This window comes from Marmota monax, unplaced genomic scaffold (assembly GCF_021218885.2).
Source record: "Marmota monax isolate L192 unplaced genomic scaffold, Marmota_monax_Labrador192_F-V1.1 WCK01_AAM20220418_F8-fsc00163, whole genome shotgun sequence".
NCBI classification, from domain to species: domain Eukaryota; kingdom Metazoa; phylum Chordata; class Mammalia; order Rodentia; family Sciuridae; genus Marmota; species Marmota monax.
The window spans coordinates 513,868-539,992 of NW_026693660.1; the positions used below are offsets into that span (position 1 = coordinate 513,868).

A 26,125-nucleotide genomic window follows, 5' to 3' on the forward strand; every position below is an offset into this window, starting at 1 on the left:
TCATAATACTTTATGGTTTGGGCAAAAGTAAAATATTTAAACATTTTTAAAAACGAAAGGGGAGTAAGGCTGAAGAAATTCAAACTGCTCCGATTAATTTTAAATACACGAATTCCTCATTGTCCTTCCCTCCTATGGAAGTCACTCAGGTCTAAACAGAACAGGCGAGGTCACCAGCCAGAATTGTCTCCAGGAGCTGACCGCGCATGCGTCAGTTTAAGGAAGGGCAGGACTTCATGAGACCCAGGCTCTTTCCATTGGCTGGAAAGCCTCATAGGCTGGGCTGCACCGGCACCTAGCAGGAAGCGGAAGACGGGTTATAAAGTAAAGGAAGTCAGAGAACCTGCTCTGGTTTTGTTGGCCCTGTTTTTCCACCGCCCTTTTTCTTAACTGAGTTCGGGCCAGTTGCCCTCCGACCTAGCATCGCCTTCACCATGGCTCTCAGCGATGCTGACGTGCAGAAGCAGGTGAGGGGCTGGGTTGGGTTTCGCGAATCTGAGGCGCCATCCTGGGGGAGGTGGGCAGGTACGGCTCGAAGAAGGCTTGGGCCTTAGGCACGTCGATTGCTGCAGCTGGGTCCCTTACCCAAAGTCCTGGTGGTCTCTGTGGGGGATTTGCCCCATAGCTCATGTGACTTCTCCTTGGGTCCTACGTGCTGCCCGCTTGTCTGCACACCTAGCTCTGCCCACCCATATTAGTGGTACTTAATTGGACAGAGATCTGCGCAAAGATTGAAAACAGTCTTTTCACTTGAGTTTTTAACCCCGAGGGAAGGGCTCACGATATATGATGGGAAAGAAACAATGTTGTAGGAGAGCAGCTTTCAATGTTGTTTTGAGGTCATTCCCTTTATGCACTTTGAATTTTTATTTTGAAGGAGTGTCTTCTGTCATAACGAATCTAGTTTGAATATTAATGCAAATGCAAAAATCTCGTTTTCTTGGATTTTTTTCTTTCTTAATCACGGGGTCTTTTCCACTGAACTGCATTCCCAGACCATTTTTTTTTTTAAAAATATTTTAGTTGTGGCTGTTAATACCTTTATTTATTTATTTATTTTTATATGGTGCTGAGGATTGAACCCAGGACCTCGCACTCGCTAAGGCGAGCGCTTTACCGCTGAGGCACAACCCCAGCCCCCCCACACCTTTTATTTATATTGGGAGCCTCGCCAAGTTGCTGAGGCTGGCCTCGAATTTATGACCCTCCTTCCTCAGCTTCCCCAATCGCTGGAAACCGGCATGTGCCAACACGCCTGGCTCTTTTTCTTAAATTTATGAGCCCCAGCACCTAATGTTGTTTGATACAAGGGAGGCGAGTCAGGATTTTTGGAAAAAATTGTCATGCAAGTCTTGAACTTACATCACTTTTGAAAGTGAATATACTCAATCTTGAGAAACTTGTTTAGCTTTTAAAAATGCACCATACCCTTAAGTTGCAGACATTAGGAGTATTCTAAGATACCTGACACAGGAGGCTGAGGCCAGGGCACCATTTGAGCCTAAGAGTTCCAGGCCAGCCTTGTCTCAAAATAAGAAAAATGGAAAGGAATGTTGTAACTGCAAAAGCCTCTCCTAGGAGTATAGTGGTGTTGACAGGTCTATAACAAGGGAATGGTCTTGCTAATTGATATCCTGAAACAAGGGTTCTAGTGTTTAATAATCGTGTTGCCAGTAGATTTTTCAGAGAAGGAAATTTTAAGGCTGCAATTTAATATCTGTGGAGAACTGAACCTACTTTTTTCCCCAAGTACTAGGAAAATTCTCTGACTAAAAGCACACTCAGTAGCTTATGAATCTTCTTAGATGAGCAATAAAATGTTTTTTCCTTTGATGTTTCCATTTCCTTATTTAAAAATAATTCTTTTCATTTTATCCCTAACCTAATATTCCCTAAGAAGAATGAGGTAGTTCTTCATTTTTCCCTTCCTTCCTTCCTTCCTTCCTTCCTTCCTTCCTTCCTTCCTTCCTTGTTTTCCTCTTTCCTTGTGCTGATCACAAAAGTGAAATAGGAATGATAAAAAATAGCTTCTGTGGAGAATTCCTACAATAGTAGAAATAGTAGAAAATGAAGTTTTTCAAACATTTATCACCACCTTTGAATTCGAATATAGGAAAATCGATGCAGTGGAGAAGTACAATGCTGTTAGTATTCACAGTACTAATTCCCTTCTTCCTCTTATTCCATCATTGTACCTTGTGGTATTTAGAAGACTAAGGCTTCTACAGGAAAGGTGGAGTGCAAAAGTAAGGCAATGTATTTCCTTGGATTGTAGATTAAAGTAATTTCTTCTTTTCCCCCACCACTGCATTTAATTTCCAGTGTTTTGTTTTGTTTTGTTTTGTTGTGGTGCTGGCAATCAAATTCAGGGCCCTAAATGGGCTTGGTAGCACACGCCTGTCTACTCCAGAGACAGGAGGATTGCAAGTTTCGAGGCTAGCTTTTACAACTTGACAAGACCCCATCTCAAAAAATTAAAAAATAAAAAGGGTTGGGGATGTAGCTCAGTGGTAGAGTGTAACTGGGTTCAAATCCCCAATACTGCAAAAAAAGAAAAGAAAGAAAAAATATTCCAGTGTCTTGTGCGTGCTAGGCAAGTTCTGTGTCCCCCACCCCAGGGTGGTATGTTTTACTCACTGTATTCTCAGCCATGAATAGGCCAGGTGCCAAGCACATTGTAGTGCTGAATAAATCCTGAATTCCTTGACTGCTTCTCTATCATATTAAGATATTTGTGTATGTTTGCTTGCTTTTTAAAAGTATTTTTTAGTTGTAGATGGACACAATATCTTTATTTATTTATTTTTATGTGGTGCTGAGGATTGAACCCAGTACCTCACATGTACAAGGCAAGTGCTCTTCCAATGAGCCACAACCCCAATTAATTTATTTTTAAACGGTGCTGAGAATCGAACCCAATGCCTCACATGTACTATGCAAGCACTCTACCACTGAGCCACAAACCCCAGACCCCCCCCCCTTTTTTTTTAATCTGAAGAGTATGGTTATTTGTTTTATTTATTTTTTATTTTTTTATTATTATTATTATTTTTTGGTATTAGGGATTGAACTCAGGGGCACTCGGCCACTATGCCACATCCCTGGCCCTATTTGTATTTTATTTACAGACAAAATCTTACTGAGTTCTTAGCGCCTCACTTTTGTTGAGGCTGGCTTTGAACTCAGGATCCTCCTGCCTCAGCCTTCTGAGCCATTGGGATTATAGGCATGTGCCACTGCACCCGTCTACTTTAACAAATTTTCAAAGGAAATTGAATAAAATCCTTTGATAACTGGGTTAGCAGAAAGGGGAAAAAAGTATTTTTTTAGCGGTCAGGTCTTTCTGCCTTAGGGGTGGAGTTAAATGTCCTTTAAGGGATTGACTTTTTTCTCTTGGAACCCTTGGTTGACTGTAAATAGGCTTCTCTGACCTGGGTTAAAATGAGTGTCTTTTGCTGTAGACTAGGCTGATCCAGTCAAATCTGGTACTTGAGTGTCCATTGTGAATGATGAAAGCAGATAATTCAGCTTGAATCAGATTTCACATTTAGAGGCCAACCACATCTTGTAGCATTCATAAACATCAGTTTTGATTACTGTGTTTAGGTAATTCCTAACCCACCACCCTAGGCTCGTGATGGAATCCAGTACCTCTTGCATGGTAGGTCCTGGGTTGCATTCCCTAATCCTAATTAAACTACTTTAGAAATTCCAGACAAAATAAGTTCAGAGAGGCTTCAAATAGAACTTAGGGAGACACCATTCTTCATCATGACAATACATGCATCCTAAATCTGTGGAGGCTAATTTTTAAGCATAGTGATTTTTCTTTGCATGTTGCTCATGATTAGTTACCCCCAATAGTTCAAGGTGTGATATTGTATTATCTATGAAATTGACTCTCATTATCATACTGTTTTGGCTCTTCCAGTAGAATGACTCTGTATTCAGCCACAGGGGTGTAAAAGCCCCAGTTTACTGCTTTCTGATCCCAAAGAAGGAATTTGGAGGACTCAACAGAGAGGTTTTTGGTAGCAGTCTGAGCTACAGTGGGAGAACCATACTATATCTATAAACAGCGAATACATAGATATATGGGATAGATTGCATACCCATTGCACAAGTGGATTTCTTCAGATGCTTTATGAATACATTCTTTTACTTTACAACCAAGGTCACTATGCTTTGATTCTCACCTAAAGATTGCAGATAAAGGGAAGTAGTTGGTTTCTCTTCTCCCATTTATTTCATTTATCACTTTTTTTTCCTCCTAGGCACTGATCTGTTTCATAGACTCTGATTATCATGTTTTGGCTCCTCAAGAATAGAGTGGGCTATGGGTCTGGGGATGTGGCTCAAGCGGTAGTGCGCTCGCCTGGCATGCGTGCGGCCCGGGTTCAATCGTTCAATCCTCAGCACCACATACAAACAAAGAAGTTGTATCTGCCAAAAACTAAAAAAAATAAATATTAAAAAAAATTCTCTCTCTCTCAAAAAAAAAAAAAAAAGAATAGAGTGGGCTGGGATTGTGGCTCAGTGGTAGAACACTTGCCTGCCATGTGTGAGGCACTGGTTTCAACCCTTAGCACCACATAAAAAAATAAAATAAAGTTGTTTTTTTTTTTAAAAAAGAAAAAGAATACAGTGGTTCCAGGAATGGAGACATACACCTATAATCCTAGCTACTTGGGAGACTTAGAAGGATCACAAGTTCAAGGCCTGCCTCGGCAATTTAGCTATACCCCATAAAGTTTTTCCTTCTTTTTTTTTTTTTTTTTTGCTAGAGATGGATCCTAGGACCTCATACATGCTAGATAAGTGCTCTACCTTTGAGCCCCAGTTCAAGCTGTCTCTTCTAAAATCATACTATGTTTTCTTTTAAGACTTTATGTATTCTCAACTGATTTTTAAAAATTTTTATTTAGATGTTGGTGGACCTTTATTCTATTCATTTATTTGTATGTGGTGCTGAGGATCGAACCCAGTGCCTCACACATACTAGGCATGTGCTCTACCACTGAGCCACAACCCCAGCCCTCAACTCACTTTTTTTTTTTTTTAAGTTGTGGTTAAAAAAATATATAACAGCCAGGTGCAGTGGCGCATGCCTATAATCCCAGCAGTTCCAAAGGCTGAGGCAAGAGGATTGTGAGTTCAAAGCCAGCCAAGGAAATTTAGCAAGGCCCTAAGTAACTCAGTGAGACCCTATCTCTAAAAAGGGCTAGGAATGTGGTTCAGTGGGTAAATGCTCCTGGGTTCAATCCCCAATGCCAAAAACCACAACAAACAACCATAGGTGTCCATAATCCCAGCAATTTGTGAGTCTGGGGCTTGCAAGTTCAAGGCTAGCCTCAGCAACTTAGTGAAGCCCTAAGCAACTTAAGGAGACCTTGTATTAAAGTAAAAACTTAAAACAACTGGAGATGTAGCTTATTGGAAAAGCACCCCTGGGTTCAATCCCCAGTACCAAAAGAATAAAAAAATTTAAAAAACCCCACATAACAGAATTTACCATCTTAACCATTTTTAAGTATTCAGTAATATAAAGTATAACCAATTATTGTGAAACAAATTTTTACATATCTATGTGTATCTTAGATTTATATCTTTGTGTTACATGGAGAAGTTGCTGTGGAAATTGTTTCCAGAATTTGAACCTAAAAAGTACCTGGGAAATGACATTGATGCACTCAGAAGGCTTAAAACTCACAGTAGATTCTCATTCATCCACAAATGATTGTTGAACACTTACTGTGGTGATTAATCCATCTTTTGGGGTATAAATGACAGATAAGATCCCTATACTCATGGAACTTAACGTTTTAGGGGAAGAAACAAATGAATTAATAACATGGAGATTCTACATAAGTTTTTAACCAGGGATTGAACTCGAGCACTCAACCACTGAGCCACATCCTAGCCCTATTTTGTATTTTGTTTAGAGACAGGGTCCCACTGAGTTGCTTAGATCCTCACTATTGCTAAGGCTGGCTTTGAATTGGTGATCCTCCATAGCCACTGGCTTTATTTATTTATTTATTTATTTTTGATTACTTCTTTTAGGTACAGTCCCTGTGAAATTGTGAAATGAAACTGCCATTCCACTACCACTGAATTTTTATTAGCTATATGGGTTGGAATTTTACTTGAATATTTTACATCTGCCACTAGCGTCAATACATTATGAGTTTTAAGTTTAGGTATCAATTATCCCAAATTCCACTCAGAATATTTTAGTTGACATTATCCTCCAGTGATGTCAGTGATCCAAAACCATGTAACAAGTTCCTAGCCTCATGATTTAGTTGAAGACGGGACATGTAAGCAAGCAATTGTGACTAAATGTTTAGCTGCTCTGGTGGAGGAAGAACAGAGTGCCCCAGGTGCACAGGAGTGGGAGGTTCAGGAAAGATATCCCAAAGGAGATGGCAGTTAAGCTAGCTGAGACTTGAGATGTATTGAGACAAAGAGGGGAAGGAAAGCGTGTTGTTTCAAGTAGAAAGTAGAGCATTTTGGAGTCTTGGAAGTAAGAGACAACTATAAACTCACGTAACTGAAAATAAGCTTAGTGTGATAGGAACTAAGTCTGAAGAGTGGTGAGTAGTGAAGGGTTTGTCCATGTTAGGCTTGAAAGGTAAGCAGTGATCAGATCAGGTCCCGTACCTTCTAAAATCTTTGCATTCTATATTAGAGTGGTAACAGGACTAGGGGCATTTGGGAGACATTTGGAAGCTGGTGTAATAGTTCAGCTGAGAGATAATGGAAGGGACTAGGTGATGGAGAGATATGGGCAAATTTAGAAACTGTTAAAAAAGAATTGATAGGATTTGGTGATTGGTAGAAGAAAGGTCTTTTGTTAACATTCATGCCTGGAAGGTTGGGAGGGGCGTGACCAGTAGTTAATAGCAAATGTGTTGAATTTAGGTTATGTGAGTAAGATATCCCAAAAGAGCTGTCTAGGAGCCAGAGGGAAAAAAGGGTGTGGCCCCAAAAGAGACTTGGAGAAAAAGGAGGAAGTAATGGAAACAAAGGGAAGAGATTGCTCAAGAAGGCAAGTTGGGGGCTGGGGTTGTAGCTCAGTGATAGAGTGCTTGCCTAACATGGTTGAGGCACTGGGTTTGATTCTCAACACCACATATATAAATAAATAAAATAAATGTCCATCAACAATTACATAAATAAATAAATATTTTTTTAAAAAAAAGAAGGAGAGTTAGTCATCACATCAAATGGTGTTGAAAAATCAAGGAAAAGAATGCCAAGATTTAAGGACAAGGAGGTTGTTGATCATTTTATGAGACCACTTTCAGGGGACACAGAGGGGCAGAAGTCAGATGGAGAGTGTTGAGAGTTGAAGGTAAGAAACTTGACAGCAAATACAGGTAACATTTTTAATCTTTGTGGTATTTGGGATCAAACGAAGTCTAGGCAGTTGCTCTACTACTGGGACTGTACTCCCAGCTCTTGAATTTAGATGGCTTTTTGATGGGGAAAAGAAAGAGGGTGCTAACTGAAGGGCCATGAAGTAGAGGAGTCCTCCCAAATATTCCAGGTTCCTTGCAGTAGATTATGTCCAGTTTATCTGTGTTGTTGAATATTGTATCTTGTTCATTTGCTAAAATAAATTCCAGATTATAAGCCTTCCTAAAAGCAGAAACTGTCTCATTTATCCATGTACTCAGCTTCTGGCACATGATATGCATTCAATAAGTGGTTATTGAATGAATCAGAAAAGATACATTTTCTTTTCCCGTCAAATTAAAAATATTATTTTTTTTATAGATAAAGCACATGATGGCTTTTATTGAACAAGAAGCCAATGAGAAAGCAGAAGAAATAGATGCAAAGGTAAGATCCATTTTCTAGTTTTAAGAAATCATCAAAGTTTCATACTGTTTTGCTTTACTAAGCAATAATATAATAAAATTATTTAGCACCAAATTGCAAAGGACTAATAAGAATATATGTCTATGGGCTGGGGTGGTGGCTCAGTGGTAGCATGTGTGAGGCACTGAGTTCAATCCTCTGCACCACATAAAAATAAATAAAATAAAGGTATTGTGTCCATCTATAATTAAAAAAAGAAGTTTTAAAAAAAGAATAATGTCTTTAATGTTTAAAAAATAAATAAATTTTCCTTTGTAGTTGTTCTGATTGTTAATAAGTGTCCTGAAATTTTATCATAGGGGTAGAAAATTAATGCATGGTTTAATTTTCTTATGGAATCCGTAATTCATAATTGCAGTAAAGTTTGTAAGTAACATTAAAATGAAAGCCATTGTACATAACAAAGGTGACGTTTAGTCAGCATCTAAAATTCTTATGAGGTGGTTACAAGGCAAAGTGAAATTTGTCTGTAGTTGCAGATACTTGGGAAGTTGAGGCAGGAGGATCACTTGAGCCCAGGGGTCTGATAACAGCCTAGGCAGTATAGTAAGACCAAAACCCTGTCTCAAAAAAAAAAAAAGCAAAAAATTCCAGTTGTACATTGTTTATATCAACTTACATTCCTTAACAGTGTATCAAGTTTTTATTCCTTAAATATAATCATAATAGGCATTTAAAATATTATCAAAACACATTTTCTTTCTTCCTTTTTTTTTTAAATTTATTTTTTAGTTGTACACAATACCTTTATTTTGTTTATTTATTTTTATGTGGTGCTGAGGATTGAACCCAGTGCCTCCCATGTGCCAGGCAAGTGCTCTACCACTGAACGACGGCCCCAGCCCCCAAAACATATTTTCTAATGTGTGTGTGTGTGTGTGTATATATATATATATATATATATATATATATATATATATATATATATATATTTTTTTTTTTTTTTTTTTTTTAAGAGAGAATTTTTTTTTTTAATATTTATTTTTCAGTTTTCGGCGGACACAACATCTTTGTTTGTATGTGGTGCTGAGATCGAACCTGAGCCGCACGCATCCCAGCCCAATATTTTCTAATATTTTATTTTTATCTTTTAAATCTACTATAGTTATATTTGTTAGCTAACTTTCAGGCATTGTATTTGCCTGCTCAAAAACTGAAGCTCTCTGAAACTTTGAATTATCACTTACGGAAAAAGATTATTTTAACTCCCATTAATATATAATAATTGATAGTCTATTTAATATTATTTTAGTGGTCATAGAAGCACCGCAGTTTCTTTCTTTTTTGGTTCTGGGGATTTAACCCACTCAGCTATATCCCTTAGAGCATTTTATTTTCTATTTTGAGACAGGGTCCCACTGAGTTGCTTAAGTCTCACTAAGTTGCTGAGGCTGACCTCAAATGTGCAATCCTCTGGCCTCAGCCTCCCAAATTGCTGGTATTACAGTCGTGTGCCACCACATCTGGCGAAAGACTACAGTTTCTTGTATGACTAGTTCCTCTCATTTTCTCTGGGCCAAGTATAAAAGTTTTATATGCCTGTAATTTCAGCAGCTCAGGATGTTGAGGTAGGAAGATTGTGAGTTCAATGCCAGTCTCAGCAATTTAGTGAGGCCCTAAGCAACTCAGCAAGACCCTGTCTCTAAATAAAATATAAAAAAGGGCTGGAGATGTGGCTCAGCAGTTATGTACCCCTACGTTCGATCCCTAGTACCAAAAAAAAAAGTTTTATTTCAGCTATTATTTGAGGAATTGTATTCTTGTTTAAAATAATTGTGCCAGGTGCAGTGTCACATGCCTGTAATCCCAGTGGTTCCAGAGGCTGAGACAGGAGGATTGCAATTTCAAAGCCAGCCTCAGCAATGGCAAGGCACTAAGCAACTCAGTGAGACCCTGTCTTTAAAATAAAATACAAAATAGGGCTGCAGATGTGGCTCAGTGGTTGAGTGCCCCTGAGATCAGTTCCCAGTACCCCACCAAAAAAGTAATCTGATCCTGCCCAACATGGTGGTGCATGCATATAATCTCAGCTACTTGGGAATGCTGAAGCAAAAGAATCAAAAGTTCAAGGCCAACCTAGGCAACTTAGTGATCTGTCTCAAAATAAAAAATAAAAAGATATGGAGATGTAGCTCAGTGGTAAAATACCACTGGGTTTTAATCCCTAGTACCACAAAAAAAATATTTTTTAAAATTGAAAAAGTAGGGCTGGGATTATGGCTAAGCTGTAGAGCGATCATCTAGCAGTTTCGAGGCCCTCAGCACCACATAAAAACAAAACATATTGTGTCCAACTAAAAAATAAATATTTAAAAAAAATTGAAAAAGTAGTCTTACCCTGTATAACACCATCATCTTTATTTCCCATGATAGGTACAGAGACAAGTTATAAAAACATTTAGAGTCAGGCATGGCTGCGTGCCCGTAATCCCAGTGCCTCAGAAGACCTGAGGTGGGAGAATTGCAAGTTCAAGGCCATCCTCAGCAATTTAGCAAGGCCTTAAGCAACTTAGCAAGACTATGTCTCAAACTTTAAAAAAAAATAAATACATTAAAATAAAAAGGGTGGGCTGCGGTTGTGGCTCAGCTGTAGAGCCCTTGCCTAGCATGTGCGAGGCGCTGGGTTCAATCCTCAGCACCACATAAAAATAAATAAATAAAATAAAAGTATTGTGTCCAACTATAAAAACTAAGAAATATTAAAAAAAAAATTAAAAAGGTTAAGATGGTGGCTTAATGGTTAAGCACCCTTGGGTTCAAACCCCAGTACCCACCCCGCAAAAAAAAAAAAATTAATTTTAGAACATGCAAGTTCAAGTACCTGTGCCAAGCCTTGATCATCTGAATCAGCAACTTTTGCTAACTTTTCCAAAATCATAATTTCTTATTGTTTGAAAATTGTGGACATCTCATTAAGTTAACTTTATTTATTTGGTTGGTTGTTTTGGACTATGCTGGGATCAAACCCAGGCCCTTGCACAAGATAGATAGATGTTCTGTCACTGAACTATACCCACAGACAGGATAACATTTTAAAGAAATAACTGCTAAGTAATTTTCATTAATGAAAATAATAACCCTTGTTTGTAAAATTCCTGTTTTAGAGCTGTTAAATTTACATATTCAACTCATGTGAAAAGAATACTTTTTGTTATTTCATTTTACAACATGGGACACTGAGGCTGTTACTTGATCAAATTTTATAGGCAATAACCCAAATTCTGTTTTTTTTTTTTTTTTTAAATTAGCCCTAGTAAGAAAGTGGACTAAATGAAGAATACATTATTATTATTATTATTATTATTTGTGAACAAAAGCTTGTGTCTGATTATATATTTTGTAACTTTGTGACTGGGTACAGCTTCCCTTGATCACATTTTTAGTTTTCTTATTTATCATTTATAATAAAAATCATCGGTCTTTCCTTTTGAATAAATTAGAAGTAATCTTTGCAGGTGAGCATCACAATAAATCTTAGGTTTTAGATATAGAATAAGTGATCATAAGCAAGTGTCTTTAGTTACCAGCTGCTTAGAGTACAACTGTTTGCTAAAATCTAATGTCAGTGAATTAATGGTAATTAATTTTACTGTAGGCAGAAGAAGAGTTCAACATTGAGAAAGGCCGTCTTGTGCAAACCCAAAGACTGAAGATTATGGAATACTATGAGAAGAAAGAAAAACAGATTGAGCAGCAGAAGAAAATGTCAGTAAATCTTGGTCCTAATATTAAGCTAAACAAGCTCTCAGAAGTCAGTGAAACATGGGGCCGAGGTTATTGTTCATTGGTGAAGTGTTTGCTTAGCATGCAAGAGGCCCTGGGCTCAACCCAAAGTAACCCCCACCCCCACCCCCCAAAAAAGGAGGATGAGGACAGAGCAGGTGCTTTGCAGTACAGTTCTTAACTTTACCTCCTACTGCTTACCTGACCTTGGGCAAATTGTTTAACTTCTTTTTTCTCATTTGTGAAGATGGTAACCTTAAGGATTATTGAAAAATTAAATTGCAATAACTGATGTGAATGTGTTTGCCACTTGGCAGACATTCATTAAATATTTCCTAATCTTGAAAGTAAGTTGGTAGAAACTGATAAATATATCTCAAGATTTTATTTGATCATTAGGAAGAAAAATACTGGTTTATCAAATCTTCATTTTACATGACAATAGAAAACTGTATGTTTTTTCAGTTTTTTTTATGCTGCTCTTATGCTGTTTTCCCATACCTTTTGCAGTCAAATGTCCAATTTGATGAATCAAGCAAGGCTCAAAGTCCTCCGAGCAAGAGATGACCTTATCACTGTGAGTAATTAGCCCCATTACTTATAAAATTATAAATGTTAGCCAAGGTGTGGTGGTACAAACTTGTAACTACAGCTACTAGGGGTGCTGAGGCAGGAGGATCATATGTTCAAGGCCAGCATAGGCAAATTATCAAGACCTTGTCTCAAAATCAAATGAGGAAAGGGCTGGGGATGTAATTCAGTGGCAGAGCAGTTGCCTAGCTTGTGTAGTGCCCTGGGTTCAATCCCAGAACCATAAAAATATGAGTTGCTGAGTGATTTTTATTTTTATTTATTTATTTTTTTTAAAGAGAGAGTGAGAGAGAGAGGGAGAGAAAGAGAGAATTTTTTAATATTTATTTTTTAGTATTTGGCGGACACAACATCTTTGTTTGTATGTGGTGCTGAGGATCGAACCCGGGCCGCACGCATGCCAGGCGAGCGCGCTACCTCTTGAGCCACATCCCCAGCCCCGCTGAGTGATTTTTAGAGAGAATACAATTCTTAAGCAAATCATTATATGAGGTATTAATGATAAATACAAACAAGAATAAGAGACAAGCCCTGACTTTAATGACCTTCTAATCTAAGAGCGGCTCTACTGGATCATAGGGCAATAACATAGTGGTCTGTACATAATATGTAAGGCTCAAAAGGGAACATGGATTGAATATAGATAGGATCATGAATACAAGGCCAAGAGTGTGGTCCCTGTTTTCAGTAAAAAGCCATTGGAGTTTTTGTTTTATTTTGTGGACAATATCATAAATAGGATAATAATATTATTGTATAGGCTAGGGAAGAGGTTAGAAACAAGAATACCATTTGGAAAGTTTTATAGTTATTCAAGGAAGAGGGCAGAAACCTGTAGAAACATTACTTAATTGAAAGGGATCTAGAAGGTTTTTTTGTGTGTGTTTTTGTTTTTGTTTGGTTTGGTTTTGGTTTTGGTTTCAGGGATTGAACTCAGGGATGCTTAACCCCTGAGCCACATCTCCAATATCCTATACCATTTTTTTTTTTAATTTTGAGACATGATCTTGAACTTTTGATCCTCCTGCCTTTGCATCCTGATTCCCTGGAATTGTAAGACCTGTATGAAGTAAAGCTATAAAACCTAAATAAATGGAAGACACACTATTGTCTTACACAGTTAAAGAAACACAATGGTAGAATGCTCCTGGGTTCCATTCCCAGTACCAAAACAACAAAAACAAAAAGAGCATGGTGGCACTGAGGTGAGGCATATATTACAGGAATACTTGCCAGACATCAACCACTTCCAAGTCCAGCACTAAGTTCTGAATTTCACTCCTGAATAATCAAGAGAATGATGTTTCCATTACCAAAAATGGAAAGTCAGGACGACAAGATGTTTTGTTAAGAGAAATAACCAGCTCACTTTTGGATATATTTCGAGGGATGGGAAACCATCAGATGGAAATGTGTCAGCTGTTAAGTGTAAAGGACTGATGACATATTGATTTAACTCTCATAAAGAAAGTGGCCCCAATTTGAGTAGTTTATCTGCTTTTAAGCTTTAGGAATGTGGGAAAATAGAAAATCTCGTTGTTAATTCATCCTACCCCATGGGAATAGTTTATCCCTTTAGGACATCAAAGGATTAGAGTGCTTTTGTGGGAGATGTTGACTATAATATGTTACTAGTTCAGGACAATTGCAACCTATCTTTTTCACTAAAATGTTGAGTTTTAGTTGCTTGGTGTGGTAGCACACTCGCATAATCTCAGCTTCTTGTTAGGTCAGGGCAGGGCAATCACAGATTCACTGAGACCTACGGAGATGTACCTCTGGAGGACTTGTGAAGTATGTAACAGACCCTGGGTTGTATTCCCAGTATCACGGTAGTCAGTAGATGATTCCTGTTCAATGGATTAATTCCTTTTGCAACTTGAATTAATTGACCTAATTTATAAGCTGCTCTTAAAATAATAGTATATCCTTAGGGAAAGTAGTTGTAGAAGAGCTTGGGGCTGATAAGTTATTGAAACTTGAGTTTAAATTTTAGCTCTGCCATATTTGTTTGCCTAAATTATTGTTTCTGACCCCAAATTTCCACTTCTGTATGTTAAGATATTTGGTAAAGAGTAATCAATAAATGGGCAAAGGAATGAGCAGATACTTCATAGAAGAAATACAATTTATCAATAAATATATATAAAAAATTCAACATCTCTAGCATTTAGAGAAATGCATGTTAAAACTACACTGAAATTCCATCCCATTCCAGTCAGAATGGCAGCTGTCAAGAATATAAGCAACAATAAATGTTGGCAAGGATATGGGGGGAAATGTACATTCATACATTGTTGGTGAGACTGCAAATTGGTGCAACCACTAAGGAAAGCAGAATGGAGATTCCTAAGAAAATTTGTAATGTAATCACCATTTGACCCAGTAATGGGTTTATGCCCAAAGGACGTAAATCAGCATACTACAGTAGTAGTAGTGAATCAACTACTACTGCGACACAGCCACATCAATGTTTATAGCAACTCAGTTCACAATAGCTAAACTGGAACCAACATAGGTGCCCTTCAAAAGATGAATGAATAAAGAAACTGTAGTGTACATACACATTGGATTATTACTCAACCTTAAAGAAGAATGAAATTTTGGCATTTGCCAGTAAATAGATAGAACTGGAGAATATTATACTAAGCAAAATAAGCCAGTCCCAAAAAACCAAAGGCCAAATGTTTTCTCTGATATGCAGTTGCTAATTCACAATAAGGCGGGTGGGGAGAATACAGGTAATTTGGACTAGACAGAAGGGAGTGAAAAGAGGGGAGGAAGTATGGGGGTAGGAATGATAGTAGAATAAATCAGACATTGTTACCCTAAATGTATATATGTTTACATGACCTATGTAACTCTACCTCATGTACAAGCAGACAAATGAGAAGTTATGCTCCATTTATGTAGGATGTGTCAAAATGCATTTTGTCATGTGTAACTAATTAGAACAAGTTTATATATATATATGTATGTATGTAAAAACAACAAAACAGATATTTGGTAAAGAGGATCTAATGAGAATGGGCATATTTAAATCCTCTAGCATAACACTTGACATTTAGTACTTGTTTAGGAAATGTCAGTTCCCTTTCCCCCTACCATTTCTTCTTGTGATAGACCTGGGTAAAAATTAAAATACACTTACAGCTAGCTGGGCACTCATGTGTGGAGCAAGAGCTCACTGTGGGAGTAAGCTATAAAGACCTCTGGCTATAGTCAAATATACCAGACAAAAATCTATCTTGGAGTGTGTATTAAATGAAAACCCAGCAATAAAATGTGACATGATGGGCATTTACCAGCCTTGATGTGTAGATAACTTTTTTCTTTGCCATTCTTTGTAGGACTTACTGAACGAAGCAAAACAGAGACTCAGCAAAGTGGTAAAAGATACAACCAGGTACCAAGTGCTACTGGATGGACTGGTCCTCCAGGTATACTTACAGGCCATATCTACCATGTACAGCCACAGTTCTGAGAAAACATATAGGACCTCTTTAAAGATCAGCTCTGTTTTTTCTATCTTAGCATTTTTCCCTTTTACTTTTTACCTGTCTAAAATATGTGTTTAAAGTAGCACTCTCACTGTTCTTTTTTTTTTTTTTTTTTGTCAGTGGATACTGACATTGTCATTTGTAGTGCTGAGGATCGAACTAAGTGCCTCACATGTGGTAGACGAGCACTCTACCACTGAGCCACAACCCCAGCCCATCTTACTATTCTTTTATATGGTCTTATTCAAAACCATAAGGGGGGGCTGGGGATGTGGCTCAAGTGGTAGCGCACTCGCATGGTATGCGTGCGGCCTGGGTTCGATCCTCAGCACCACATACAAACAAAGGTGTTGTGTCCGCCGATAACTAAAAATAAAAAATATTTAAAAAATTAAAAAAAAAAAAAAAAAAAGAACATTAATAAATGGTTTAAAAAAAAAAAAAACCATAAGGGTCAAATCTGCTTTCAGCTTTAAACTTGCTTTGTTTGATTTTTACCACTAAAGTATTTGCTTCAGGTGTAATTGCTTAGTCCTAGGTGGTGATTCCTTATTTTACTTATGTTAATCACAAAAATCCAATTGATAAGACTAGCATCTGGGGGCTGAAGTTGTGGCTCAGCAGTAGAGCTCTCGCCTAGCACATGCGAAGCCCTGGGTTCAATCCTCAGCACTACATAAAAATAAATAAAACATTAAAAAAAAGACTAGCATATGAATTTGAATTTAAGTACCAGATTGTCAGTTTATCTGGTTTGCAATAATTGGAATTTTCCCTCCATGTTCTCTCGTACTATCTGTGCTGTCTTCTCAGGAGACATTGTTCCTTACTTGATGAAAGAATTTTAGAAACATTGTTTTGCTGTTGCTTTTAGTTCGTGTTTTCCTCCAATGGCATCTGATTGTTTCTTACAGGGTTTGTACCAGTTGTTGGAGCCCCGAATGATTGTTCGTTGCAGAAAACAAGATTTTCCTCTAGTAAAGGTAAAGAACTTAGCTGAAGAAGAGAAAATTTTTTAAAAAGATCAAAATTCTGTGATGAAATGCGTGGTCTAATAACAGCTGAATTTGGGGGGTTAGAGGAATTTTACCACATTGTATGTTAATTTTAGTTCAGCATCTAGTTTCTTAAGAAAGGTTAAGTTGCCATCCAAGCTAGTACCTTCTTCCTTTTTTTTTTTTCTTGGAGGTGGGCAAATCTCAATTTAATTGCAAAAGCCTTCATTTTTAGCACATTCAACAATGAACAAACAGGAGAGCCACTTTTTGAACATATAAACATATAAAGTCCTTACCTTCTTACTTTTCTGGGAACTTAGAAGTACTATGATCCTAAAATCAAATAATAAAAGCTGCGCCTCCTGGATTGGAGCAAAGATAGGCAGTGCCTTCTTCAGGAAGCAGCCTACTGCCCTGCACAAGGCCTGGCTATAACCTAATTAAATGTATTCTCATACTCAGAGAAAGAAGAGAAGTTGGTCACCTCAGATAGTATCACCAAGTTGCTCATCTGATTACCATTCTTCTTCCATGTAGCTTGCTTTAGGGCAAGGACTTGCTGAGTCCCTTGGCAACTGCATTTCTTAGAACACACCAATACATTTATAATAATATCCATGCATTCATAGTATAATTTGTCTCCCTAAGTAACTTGTCTCCTAGGAAAGAAAGTATGCCATTGAGGGAACATAGGTATTCATTCTCCTTAGGTACATCTTTGCTACTGTAATGAATTATATAGTTCTAGTTTGTCATGTATCCATGTTTGTGCTGACATGTCATTATGAACCTCTAAACCAGAGGACTAGACATTAGAGTGGAGAGTTTACTAAGGGTCTGTCATTCTAAGGAGGTCGGTCTAAAGTTGCCAGCTAACCTTAAGTAGATGACACTGGGTATCAACCAAACGTTTTCTTAAAACTTACACTGTCAATTATTAGCTCTCCAGACTGATGCTATATTAGCTACAAAGAGCAGGGAATTGTTGAATATCTACATCAGTTTGTTCAACTAGTAACATCAGAAAAAAATTGAAATTCTTTAATTTCTTCATGAAAATATTTACATATCTAACATAATAGGGTTCAGGTCTGGCCTTTCCAGTAATTGTTTGACTATCAAATTGTAATATAGCAGTAAAAATCCATTTTCATCTTTCCCAGTGAACTGTGGCATTTAGTCCATTCACATTATCATGCAACCATCAGCACTGTGCATCTCCAGAATTTTCTCATCTTCCTCTGTGCAGCTCTGTACCCAGTAAACAATAGCTCCCCATTTGCCCTATTCATTCCTGAATTCTATTTACTTCATGTGTGTGGTACCATTCACTATTTATCATTTTGTAACTGGTTCATTTCATTTAGCATAATGTTGTCAAGTGTCACTTGTATTGTAGCATGTGTCAGAATTCCATTCTCTCTCTCTCTCTCTCTCTCTCTCTCTCTCTCTCTCTCTCTTTCTTGGTACTGGAGAGTGAACCCAGGAATGCTTAACTATTGAACTGCATCTCTAGTCCTTTTGACTTTTTGAGACAGGGTCTATTGGTTAGGACCTTACTAATTTGCTGAGTCTGGCTTTGAACTTGCAATCCTCCTGTCTCAGCCTCCCAAGTTGCTGGATCCCGTCTCTAAAACTATATAATATTCCATCAAATGTATATGCCTGGGGGCTAGGGTGATAGAGCACTTGCCTAGCATGTGTGAGGCCCTGGGTTCAGTCCCAAGCACCACATAAAACTGAATAACAAAAAAGGGTATTGTGTCCATCTACAACTAAAAATATTTAAAAAATGTATATGCTATATTTTGCTTATCCATCCTCCATTGATAGACACATGGGTTGTTTTACCTTTTGTGATTATTGTTGCCGAGAAAATAAGTATGTGTGTGTGTATATATATATATATATATATATATATATATATATATATATATATAACCCAGAAATGGAATTGATAGATAATAAGGTAATTTTGAGAAAGTATTGCAGAGTTTTTTTTTTTAAATATATCTTTATTATTATTTTTATGTGGTGCGGAAGATCAAACCAAGTGCCTCACGCAAGCTAGGTGAATGTTCTACCACTGAGCCACAACCCCAGCCCCCATACTGCAGAGTTTTAAGCAGCTGCTACATTTTATATTCTCTCCCCCATAGTGCACAAAGGCTCTAATTTTTTCCACACCCTCACTAACACACTTTCTGCTTTGGGGTGTTTTTTGTTTGTTTGTTTGTTTGTTTTGAAACTGTTCTTTGCCTAGGCTGGCCCTGAATTTCTGGGCTTAAGTGATCTTCCTGTCTCATCCTCCCTATTAATTGGGACCTCAGGTGCATACCACCACTGCACATGGCTGGGTTTTTTATTTTTATTTTTATTTTTTCTATAATAGCCATCCTAATGGGTGTGGAATGATACCACTCTTTCTTGTGTAGACTGTTGTCCGATCTTTTGCAGCTGCCATTTGAAACTCTTAACAGCCAAATCCCACTCCTCTTCCTGATGCTTTTGGCTGGAGTGATAATATCTTCCTCTTATCTTCCCACACTTCACACCTGTGTCCATCAGTTATTCACAAAAATTGCTCATATCTCTTCACTCCTGCATGCAGGCTCTCAGTTAATCTCATTCTTCCTTATAGGTGGCATTATTTTACATTCCATTTGCAGAGCATATATTTTTCACTTAGAGTAAATAGGAATATCCTTATATGTATAGGCTGTTGATTTGCAGGTGGTGGTGTACCTGTTCAACAGTTTTCTTAAAACCTTTTTTTGGTTGTTGTTTTCTCTTCAGGCTGCAGTGCAGAAAGCTATTCCTATGTACAAAATTGCCACCAAGAAGGATGTTGATGTCCAAATTGATCAGGAGGCTTACCTGCCTGAGGAAATGTAAGGAGTATTCCTGCTGTTAACATCTAGAATCTCACTGCAAGAATGTTCTTTGCACTGGGTCTTTTTAAAAGCATGTTTAAGTGCTTTCTTTAAGTATTTAAAGTGCTTTTAAAAAGCATTTAAAAATGCTTGGTTAAGATTGCATGCTTAGCATGTGTAGGGCCTTGGGTTTGATCCCCAGAACCAAAATTAAAAGTGTGTTTTCTCTAGCACACTCGCAGCCAGAGGTGGTGTTATAAATGCTGCTGTTTTCTCTGGAAATGCTCTGCTCTTTTTTGTTAACCAGCTAGTATACTCTAAAAGTCTGTGGTTATTTCATTCATCCCAAAGAAAAGTGATACTATTACTGTAACCCAAACTTATAGCTGGGTCTATATCTATGAATTGGATGCTGAGGAAGAGAGTTCCTAATACTAAATTGTTACCAAAACAAGAATCAGGCTGAAGATGTATTTCAGTGGTAAAGCACTTGTTTAAGAATGCATGAGGCCCTAGGTTCAATACTCAGCTCTGCCAAAAAGAAAAGAATATAAAAAACTATGATTATTGCATGTGCTAATAATTAGGTTCAAGTGACATCAGTACTTCTGCAGACTATGAGGTAATGACAGACCCAGGCAAGTGTCCCTAGAAAACTTCATGCAGTTGAGGTAGGTATAGAAACTCTGAGGAAGGGTAGAGGGTTGGGTTGGTTTGAGTTTTTTTTTTTTTTTTTTTTTTTGGTACCAGGGATTGAACTCAGGGGCACTTGACCACTGAGCCACATCCCCTGCCCTATTTTGTATTTTAGAGACAAGATCTCACTGAGTTGCTTAGCATCTCCCCATTGCTGAGGCTGGCTTTGAACTCGCGATCCTCCTGTCTCAACCTCCTGAGTTGCTACGATTATAGGGGTACACTACTGCGCCTGGATTTTTTTTTTTTTTTTTTTTTGCTGGGGATTAAACCCAGGGCTTTGTGCATGCAAGGCAAGCATTCTACCAACTTAGCTATATCCCCAGCCAGGTTTTTTTAATTGACATCATTGTTAAATGAGATACTGTGCCTGGATAAATGAGCCTAGCACAGTGCTGTGGAAACTGAACATGCAGGGCAGGTTAACACTAGTTCAGGGGCTCATAAATAACAGGTTTTACTTATTAAAGATCCCTGTTCCATCCCTAGCATGCAAAACAAAAACAGCAAAAATAAAAGATCATTGTTCCTTTGGAGACAGATGTGTTTTGAATTTTAGAGTTTAGAAAAATACTGTTCTGTAATATCACCCACCAGTGTCTGAGGCATCGCCCCATGATCAGGTGCACTAGTGTTTCCAAGTGGAATAGGAACATCCGCACTGTGAAGAACTAACACTTTGCAGTTGTTGGTGATAAATTGACTAAAAGATATTTCCAGTTCTAGAGTCACATGACTGGATAGTTTTTGTTTTCAGAGCTTTTGGATTTTAGTATTGCAGATACAGGACTGTAGACATATTCTAGTGTAGAGTGGTTATCAGGACAGTTACTCCATTATCTAACTCAGTCTTTGAAAGTAAGCCTGTCTCTTGGTTTATGAAATAAAGAGTATACCAAAGTTTTTTTAAGGTCCACAGGAAGATTCAGTGACACAGGAAAAGCCCATGCTGACCTTTAGGAGGTGCCTGGCATATTCTCAGTCCTCTCCCTCACTCCTCCAATGGGACAAAGAATTGTATTGTAGACAATGGGTCAGGATTTTAGCAAGGAACCATCCTATCCTAATGAAGAATACAGGCTGTTTAGAGAAACCAAAAATAGATGAAACAAATGGAAATGCAGGAAGGAGGTGCAAGAAAAATAATTAAGGCCCCCTTATCCATCAAAATTTTCAAAAGAAGGTTTGTAAAACCTTTCCTAATCTTGTCTGATAGCCTGCTAATTTCAAGAAAAAATTGATACCATAAAGTGATATAGTAAATGAATTTCATTCTCAGAGGGCGCTTGGCCTGTTCACTTTATAGCTTTAAGTGCTAAAACTGAAGAAAGGAATAGTAAGTGAAGTGTGGCTTTGGGCCGAGGTTTGGCAGAATGTAGTCAGTGTCTTTCAGAGAACACATAGTTAAGAGTATTGCCTTACCAATGTTGCCTGGTAATTAGCAGCCTCTGGACTTTAAAAATTCAAATGCAGTTGGCCTAGTGGTGCACATCTGTAATCCCAGACACTTGGGAGGCTGACGTAGAAGGGTAGCAGGTTTAAGGCCAGGCTGAACCTTGTCTCAAAAATTAAATAAAAAGGGCTGGGTATTTCATTCAGAGGTAGAACGCTCCTGAGTTCAATCCGCAGTATACTCTCCCATGTCCCCCCCAATTTTTTTTTTTTTTTTTTATAAAGAGAGAGAGAATTTTCAATTTTTTTATTTTTTAGTTTTCGGCAGACACAATATCTTTGTTGGTATGTGGTGCTCAGGATCGAACCCGGGCCGCACGCATGCCAGGCGAGCGTGCCACCGCTTGAGCCACATCCCCAGCCCCCAATTTTTTTTTTTTTTAATGAGGACTTGGTCTCAGCAATAGACCCTATTGACTCTATTGAGATAATATCTTCCCCTTTTCATTTTTTAGGAAGGGATAGCTGTTAGAATTGGATGCTGTATAAGAATCAGGCACAGAGCAGTCACTTGTATTAACACCACAAAGACCTGAACTCCTCAGAAGCATTTTTTTTTTAATATTTTTGTTTTAGTTATAGATGGATGCAATACCTTTATTGATTTTTATTTGGTGCTGAGGATTGAAACCAGTGCCTCGCCTGTGCCAGGCAATCCTAGCCCCTCAGAAGTGTTTTGAATTAACATCAAGCCTGTTCATCATTTTGCACACACCACGCCCTCAAGCGGCCTTCCTCTCAGAGAATGGTGTAAGCAAACCATGTGTTTTTGTCTTCTTCAAATCTGTAAAAATTGTTATTTCTTGTGTTTGTTATAGAGCTGGTGGAGTTGAGATCTATAATGGGGATCGTAAAATAAAGGTTTCCAACACCCTGGAAAGCCGGCTGGATCTCATAGCCCAGCAGGTGAGCGTGGGAAAACTTCTTGTTACCTGCTCTACTGTTCTTTGAAGTGGTGCAGAGAACACATGTCCATGTACTGGTATTTGGGATTTGTCACTTTCCACTTTTTTACTTTATCTTAGAGAATAAGGATTCAGCATGCAGCAGCATTTACTGAGGAAATAGGACTCATATGGGATCAGAACCAGGGTTCTATTTATCTAGGATTCTTTTTATTTATTTATTTGTTAATTTACTTGTACTGATCATTTATACATGACAGCAGAATGCTGTTCATTTCATTGTACACAAATGGAGCACAATTTTTCACTTGTGGTTGTACACAAGTAGGGTCAAAGCATTCAAGCAATCATACAAATACCTAGGGTAATGATGTCCGTCTCATTCCACCATCTTTCCTATCCTCCTATACCCTCCTCTCCCCTCCTTCCCTTTTGGCCAATTCATAGTTCTTCCACTCATCCCATCCCTCCCACCCGCTGCCCCGTCCTTACGGATTATCATCCACTTAATCAGAGAAAATATTTTGCCTTTGGTTTTTGGGGATTGGCTTACTTCGCTCAGCGTGATATTCTTTTTATTTTTTCTTTTTATTTTTTTAGTTATTGTCAGACCTTCATTTTATTTATTTGTATGTGGTGCTAAGAATCAAACCCAGTGCCTCATGCAGGCTAGGCAAGCGTGCTACCACTGCCCACAACCCCAACCCCAGCGTGATATTCTCTAACTCCATCCATTTACTTGGAAATGCCATAATTTTATTCTCTTTTATTGCTGAGTAATATTCCATTGTGTATATATAACACAGTTTTTTTATCCATTCATCTATGGAAGGACATCAAGGTTGTTTGCAGTTTGGCTGTTGTTATTGTGCTGCTATAAACATTGATGTGGCTATGTCACTGTAGTATGCTGTTTTTAAGTCCTTTAGGTATAGACCAAGGAGTGGGATAGCTGGGTCGAATGGTGATTCCATTCCAGGTTTTCTAAGGAATCTCCATATTGCTTTCCAGATTGGCTGCACCAATTTGCAGTCCCATTAGCAATGTATGAGTGTACCTTTCCCCCCACATCCTCACCAACATTTATTCTTTTTTGTCTTCATAATAGCTGCCATTCTCACTGGCATGAGATGAAATCTTAGTTTTGGTCTGCATTTCTATAATTACTAGAAATGTTGAACATTTTTTCATATATTTGTTGATCAGTTGTATATCTTCTTCTGAGAAGTGTCTGTTCATCTCTTTAGCCCATTTATGCCGAGTTCTTTATCCACGAAACAAGTAAATACTTGTTTAAAGGAATTATACGTCTGCTGACTACTCAGATCTTTCCATGTTTGCACAAATGAACTCTAGGAAACAAACCAGAAAAATCCCACTTGCTGTACAATGCTGGGCTAATCTCCTCTGGACTGCCAACTTGGTTGCTTCCTTGTTTCATAGCCAAAGCACTTTGTCCTTGTGTGTCATCTTCTGGTAATTTAAACATTAGAGGTGTGTAGCCTAGTATGGTAGCCATGAATGTTTAAATTAAGATTACAACCTTAGGACCTGAGGGTGCAGCTTAGTGGTAGAGTGCTTGCCTAGCATGCACCAGGCCCTGAGTTCTGTCCCTGGAATTCCTTAGTCTCACCAGTACACTTTTCAAATATGCTACCATATTAGATAGCACAGCTTTAGAAGTTTGAGGTTAAATCCTAAGGATTGTTAGTTGATGTAAGGAATGCTTCAGCACAGACTTACATCTTAAATATTATGTGTGGTTCCTTCTGTCACATAGAATGCACTTAATAAATGTTTGTTGTAAGAAAGAAATGTAGATGATCCAGAATTATGAGGTAATAATGTTAATGGGTCTATCTTCTTAGATCACAATGTAACAGGTCTTAGAAATGACTTCAGATTTTTCATATTTTTACTTTTTTTTTTTTGTAAGCAGTCAGTCTGCACCCCATATTTGTGATTAGTTCAGTTAAAGTGCATCATATAAGTGAAGGCAGATGTGGTGCATTTAGCTTTGTGATTGCCTCTTCAACCATTTAGAGATTAATAACTTTCTTGATGTGGTTAAGATGGGAGGTTTTTGACAAGTCTCCCAATTGATGACACTTAATTTTTTTTCTTCACAGATGATGCCTGAAGTACGAGGAGCCTTGTTTGGTGCAAATGCCAATAGGAAGTTTTTGGACTAAGCCCTTGGGAGGTGAAATTAATCTACTGCTGTACCTCTGAGAAGCAAGATCATCTATGTAGCTTACTATGTAGCTTCTTCTTTGTTGTTCTGCTATTATATTTATCAGTGGATATCTTCTGTAGCTAACATCCTTGGCCTAATGTTAACAACTGGAGGTTTCCTAAGTGTGATCAGGACCCACAGTAATTTGTCTCAGATACCACAGCTTTTATTTGGTTCTGTAGCATGAAGAGGAGGGGTCAGATGGTACTGCATGGACTATACCAAGTCTCCTGTTCTTTTCACTGTTCTAATTACCTAATCTAAACAGTGATATGCATGGTGATCCTTGCTCTTTAGGTATGGGGCATGTATTCTTTGGGCCTAGAATTTTTCTTCATCTGTAAATGTGATTTAAAATCTAAGCAATGAATTTTCTTTATTTATTAAAACAAAAGATTTATGTGGATTTAATTGTAATTTATTTTTGCATGTATCATGCTAGGGATCAAACCTTAGGGACCTGCACATGCTAGGCAAGCATTCTACCTCTGAGTTAGTCCCCAGCCCTTTTTATTTTGAGACAGGGTCTCACTAAGTTGCCCAGGCTGACCTCAAGCTTGGGATCCTCCTGTCTCATCCCAAGTTTCTGGGATTACAGGCATGTGCCACCACACACAAAATTTTTGAGAGATAGGGTCTCATTGAGTTGCCCAGACTGACCTTAACTTAAGAGTCCTTCTGCTCAGGTCCCAAGTGGCTGGGATTATAGTTGTGCACCACTATGCTCAGATAATTTATAATGTCTTATGAATGATACTACAAGTTTGTGGTTTGAGAGAGTGAAGATTGGGTGCAGTGATGAGCACCTGTAGTCCTAGCTGTTCTGGAGGCTGAGGCAGGAGGATCACTTGAATCTAGGAGTTCAAGGTCAGCCTTAACAATGTAGTGAAATCCTGTCTCCAAAAAAAAGAAAGAAAGAAAAAATTGTACTGAGGAACCTAGAAAATTTTCCAAAATCCTATAGCATTTGATAATTCACAGCTGTCAAAACTTGGAATCATTAACCCTCCAGTCCTCTGGGGCTTCTTGCTCATTTTACAAGACCTAATATCACCATGTTCTTTGAAGCTTCTCCATATTAGCCGGCGCACACAGTAAACAAACAGGTGTTCAGTATTACCTGTCTTCTGAAGGGTTATATAACACCCCACCCCCGCTTTTTGTGTTATGTGGAAGCCAGAGCCTCACAAATGGTAAGCACATGCTTTACGGTTGGGCCACACCCCAGCCCATAGGTTGTAGAACTTTATTGAGGAAATCACTT

At 38.1% G+C, this 26,125-nt stretch overlaps 1 protein-coding gene across 3 annotated transcripts; it reads left to right on the top strand.

Moving 5' to 3' along the window:
* Window positions 1-254: 254 nt before the first annotated feature.
* On the top strand, window positions 255-25,261 carry Atp6v1e1 (ATPase H+ transporting V1 subunit E1). 3 transcript variants are annotated; one of them, XM_058584117.1, is made up of 10 exons: window positions 255-467; window positions 7,206-7,357; window positions 7,783-7,848; window positions 11,483-11,592; window positions 12,121-12,187; window positions 15,552-15,641; window positions 16,616-16,684; window positions 19,496-19,590; window positions 22,539-22,626; window positions 24,755-25,261. In XM_058584117.1, exons 3-10 carry the CDS (start codon window positions 7,792-7,794, stop codon window positions 24,815-24,817), a joined length of 639 nt encoding a protein of 212 aa, XP_058440100.1. In that variant the 5' UTR covers window positions 255-467; window positions 7,206-7,357; window positions 7,783-7,791; the 3' UTR covers window positions 24,818-25,261. The 3 variants fall into 3 exon arrangements, with proteins under 3 accessions (XP_058440100.1, XP_046315801.1, XP_058440101.1); XM_046459845.2 differs by lacking the exon at window positions 7,206-7,357 and having other exon boundaries at window positions 256-467; XM_058584118.1 differs by lacking the exons at window positions 7,206-7,357; window positions 16,616-16,684 and having other exon boundaries at window positions 257-467.
* Window positions 25,262-26,125: the final 864 nt, after the last annotated feature.